This window comes from Octopus bimaculoides, chromosome 23, assembly GCF_001194135.2.
Source record: "Octopus bimaculoides isolate UCB-OBI-ISO-001 chromosome 23, ASM119413v2, whole genome shotgun sequence".
NCBI classification, from domain to species: domain Eukaryota; kingdom Metazoa; phylum Mollusca; class Cephalopoda; order Octopoda; family Octopodidae; genus Octopus; species Octopus bimaculoides.
In genome coordinates this window covers 7,144,856-7,149,824 of record NC_069003.1, presented here as the reverse complement: position 1 = coordinate 7,149,824, position 4,969 = coordinate 7,144,856, and the positions used below count along the sequence as shown (strand labels likewise).

The 4,969-nt window shown below is 32.7% G+C and overlaps 1 protein-coding gene across 1 annotated transcript in view; it reads right to left on the bottom strand.

Moving 5' to 3' along the window:
* Nucleotides 1-4,304, bottom strand: part of LOC106873854 (cerebellar degeneration-related protein 2) — a 30,281-nt gene extending 25,977 nt beyond the window's left edge. Inside the window, exons 1-2 of the mRNA XM_014921366.2 lie at nucleotides 3,580-4,304; nucleotides 2,771-2,838 (exon numbers count right to left, since the gene is read on the bottom strand). Of these exons, the coding sequence (XP_014776852.2) occupies nucleotides 2,771-2,831 (61 nt within the window). The 5' untranslated portion in view covers nucleotides 2,832-2,838; nucleotides 3,580-4,304. The remainder of the gene's footprint in view (nucleotides 1-2,770; nucleotides 2,839-3,579) is intronic.
* Nucleotides 4,305-4,969: the final 665 nt, after the last annotated feature.

Sequence of the window (4,969 nt, the reverse complement as noted above, 5' to 3'; positions counted from 1 at the left end):
ATATGCTTTATTTAAAAGCAGCAGAAATATATATATATATATATACATGACGGGCTTCTTTCAGTTTCCGTCTACCAAATCCACTCACAAGGCTTTGGTTGGCCCGAGGCTATAGTAGAAGACACTTGCCCAAGGTGCCACGCAGTGGGACTGAACCTGGAACCATGTGGTTGGCAAGCAAGCTACTTACCCACAATATATATATATATTAATAGAAGTGTACAATATTATATATCCATTACAGCCAATCTTATCAATTAGTTTCACACTAGAGGTTCAATGGAGTGTTAGTAACAACCCGATTATGTACCCTGCACTCTTCAGAGATGGGTGTGGGGATCAGATATTCCAGGTGTTTACTTTAGGCAGCACCCTGCAATGTATATCTTGGTGTGTTTACACCTTATCTGCAGAAATTTTGTCCCAAGTATATTTGAACAAGTGACAAGTTTGTATCACTATCATTTAACTTCCATTTATATATATTCTATCCATCTATCATATATATGTATATATATATTCTCACTGTTGTACAGTAAGACTGAATTCAGAGCTGGGCAAGTATGAAACGAACTAAAATTAAGACTGCAGTCATGAACTCAGGTCAAGCCAAACCTTGTGAATGTAAGGAAGCAGATGGAAACTGCGTGGAAGCTTAATGGATTGACAATGTATCTATTATTCTATGGCCCAACCTTATAACAGATTCTGTTTAGGAAACTACGACAAGACTGAGTATAAGTGTTTGTGGGATACTCAAGCAGTTTTACATTATAATGAACTCGAGAATGTAGGTCTGCTGCACGAATAACAAGATAAAACTAGCGAGAGAGGCCATCGTATTATATATATACATGTAGACGTGTGTGTGTGTGTGTGTGTATCATATAAAACACACACACACACAGATGAGTCATAGAACTATTAACAACGCACTAATTGTAGCAGCAGCTGAAGTAAGATACGAGAAAATCAAGATTAATGAAGAAGATGGTGGTGGTGATGATGATAATGATGAAATGTTTATCAACCACTACACAGTAGCAATCCAGAAAAACCGAACATATTTACGAAATAGATTACACAACAAAAAGCATCTTTGTTTCAGTTTCATTTCACTCTAGGACATTGATGGAAAAAAAAAAAAAAAAAAAAAAACGGATGAAATATAATTTCGTGCAGAAAAACTATATTTCCTTATTCCATCCGCATCTTTTATAATCTAATCGTTAATTTAAATTCATTAAGTGGGGATTCAGATAATAAATCTTTGAGTTGTATGACACGGAAACCCTTAAAAGTACGAAAAGTGAGATATAAATCGGAATTTTAAAATTATGTGTATGGTTTGTCTAATAACCATACATAAAATATAACTAAATTTATTTATTATCAGAAAAATGCTTAGCAGTATTTCGTCTGGCTCTTTACGTTCTGAGTTCAAATCCTGCCGAGGTCACCTTTGTCTTTCATTCTCTATGGGTTGATAAAATTAGGTATCAATCAAGTACTGAGGTCGACATATAATCCCACTCCAAAAGTTCAAGCATTGTACTATATCAAAAAACCATTGACTAAATTGTCGCCAGTATTACTTAATGAGCGAAACATATTAAAGTTTTTAATTACGAAACAAGAAACGACCAACATGCACTTTAAGAAAAAAGAGGTTGTTGAAGAATTTATATTTTAAGTTCATTTTAGCAGCAAATGTGAGATTTAACTTAATTTAGAATATAAATACTTTAAATTAATTATAAATATCTTTAAATAATTCGGATTTATTAAAAATCAACGATCTTTCAAGATTATTGTAAAATCAACTTCATAAATTGTATTAGCATCTTCTACGCCTTCATCTGCTTCATGTTTTACCAGATCAATCAAAGATCAATATAATAAACACATGTGGAGCAACACCAATCAAATAAATCTTCTAATAATGAATGAATGAATAACGTGTTTAATTAATTCAGACAACCGCTTTCAGCCCAACGGTGTATATAAAGAAAATATTGAAATGAATGAGATGACAACTGAACGATTTCAGGATTTTTAAAGAAAATCCACAATAGAATTTTTATATATATATATTTACTACTTATCATTTTTAAATATTACCAATGATAATTTTCCGATTTAAGAATCTGGAATCATACGTTTCTTAATTATATTCAGATGTGTACACAGTTCAGAAGTTTTATTGCCGTTTAGCTCCCAGCCCATATCTAGGACAGATGTTCTACAGAGCTATTAAATCAACATTACGTTATTCTATCGAACCCATAAAGATAAAAGGCGAAGTTAACTGAAGCGGGATTTGAACTCAGAACATATAGGACCGTAAGCGAATACTGCAGGCATTTTGTCCGATGTCAAACGATTTTTGGCAATCCATTAACAGACCTAGCACCAAAGGCAATCTAATTGTGACCATCTCGTTCCTTTCTCTCTCTCTCTCTTCAAGCTTAACACAAGAATACATTATCCATTCTACTTTTCCTTGAGATTTGAAGAATAATTGGCTGCTATTTCTAGCAGACCGAACAAGCGTGTAGTGGGTTCAATCGTTGACATAAGGTTCGATATCAAATAATCGAAAACATTATTATCTATTCGAGAAGTACTTTTGCTTGTTATGGTTTAATGTTTAAATATAAAAAAAGAAAAGACACTTTAGGTGTTCGTGTAAAATTTTACTTTTCGGCCTCGTCTTAAGAGTAATTCCACTTTGGGCTTACAAAGAAACGAAAAGGAAAGAAGCACTTACCGTTTTCATAAGAATGTTCTTCCTCATCCAATTCAGAATTTACTCGAGATAAAATGTCCATTGTGTCACTGAATGTTTAAGTAAAGTTATTTTAATCTAACAGAATTTAAAAATTTTAGGTATAAAGAATACGTTTTATATGAGATAAAGAAAGAAAGGTTTGAAATTATTTTGGAGTTTAAATAATTAACATTCAATTACAAACATATATATATAGGCGCATGCCTTCAAATCAAAACGAAAATTGCCATATATATATTTAGATATGCAGAATTATAACACACGGAATGGCATTAGTGTTTGTCACAGACCTCTGAAAATAATGACGTGAAATGTCATTTCTTAGTAACAAACAGTTTACAGATTTCTCGTGAGAATTTTACTTCCCGAATACATATATTATATAGAATTATAATGATTTTTTTTTATACAAGTATCTCTACATATTTCGTATGTGTATTTCGTGTGCAAGATTCTTGATGTGGATACGTGTGTTGAAAGAAATACATATTTATCTACAGTATTATAAATTATAGGCGCAAGGTTCGCGTAATCGTTGATGCATTCAAAAATAATAAACAGACGTCCATGCGTTTTACCGCAAGGGCGATAGCAGTCTAGGATCGAACCCGTACCAAGAACACATGTTCGCAGGGAGTTTATCTTTTATACTATGTAACACGCCACACACTATGAACCATATTCATTATATCAATTCATATATAAACAGTGGCGATCTCAGACAAGATAACATCCACAACAGCTAAAATTATTAAGAGAAGGAAAATAGTAATAATAAAGCAATTTACCGATTTATTTTTAGCAATTTGAAATGAAATCTGGTTCCCAAAATTCAGCACTTAACACGTCAAGGGCATGTCTTCTTTAGCTATATTTGATGTAGGAACAATTAACGAATTCATGAACACGGTATCTTTCTGTCTTGCTCTTACACGCACACACATAAATATATACACCTTAATCTCTTTTAACTGTGTATATTTATATACACACACAGAGCATAGATGCTGTGTATAGTTTAGTTTTCAACAGATTCATAGTAATAAAAAGTGGTTCACACAGATTAAATATTTAGATAGAAAGAAAGAAAAAGGAACAGGATATTGTGATGTTGTTCATAGCTTGAAGTGTGTATTATACGTTCATCTCATCTAACATTAATAGAGAAAACAGTTAGAATTTAATTGAACAAGTTGATACGTGGAGGAGGCGTCGATGTTGCTCTACTCTTCATTAATAAATTCCGTCTATGGTTCCACATATCTGCTAGCATCTTCTCCTGTAAGTCCTTCTCTCCAATAAATTGTAAATACCGCAGTGGAATCAGTAGTTGTGATATCATGTATGCGTGTGAGTATATAAATATATATATTTATATGTGTGTGTGTGTGTGTATCTATATATTATACACCGTACATACTGACACAATTCTGTAGACAGGTGTGTATAAATAATTGTGTGTAACTAACCACTATATTCTATGTGAATATGTAGTTTTGTGAATGTGGCGCGTACTAGTATCACGTGACATACTATAACGTCAGTGATTGGTTGATGGTTTCCACCACAGCTATGAATGATGAGATGGAGATGTATGTATTATGTAATTAAAAATAAATAAATAAATCCAGCTAAGGGAAATAACTCAAATGGAACACGAATTTGGATGCTTAAATTAGAGGTAATAAACTGTATACTGTCCCCAAAGAATTCTTAATTTAATTGAAATTTCGTTCTTTATTAGCGAAAGAAAAAAGAACCAGCAGAATTTTTATTAGTGATTCTAAAATAAAAAGGCGGAGATAATTTCAAGAAATTAAGAATTAATCTTTCAGAAGTTAATTTACACGAGATATTTTTCAGGTTTCGTAGAATTATCTCCCCTTCTTTCTGAGGTTTGCTAAAAGTTGCTGCTAGGTTATTTTGTTATGCTTCTCCTACTAAATGGGATATATTTGAAGTTTTGCCTAACCAGTGTATGAAAAGATAATTACATACACGCCGGTGTTAAAACGTGGGTAGCTGATGAAGTAGAATGTTCTCTATGTGGCTCGTGTGTTCTCGTCTACGTTTGTTTGCAATGTCCTGTACCCAGATATGCACCTATACATACAGGTGGGTGTCAGTATGCACATACCTGTACGTATATATGCATATACTCATTTACTATTTGTTTAT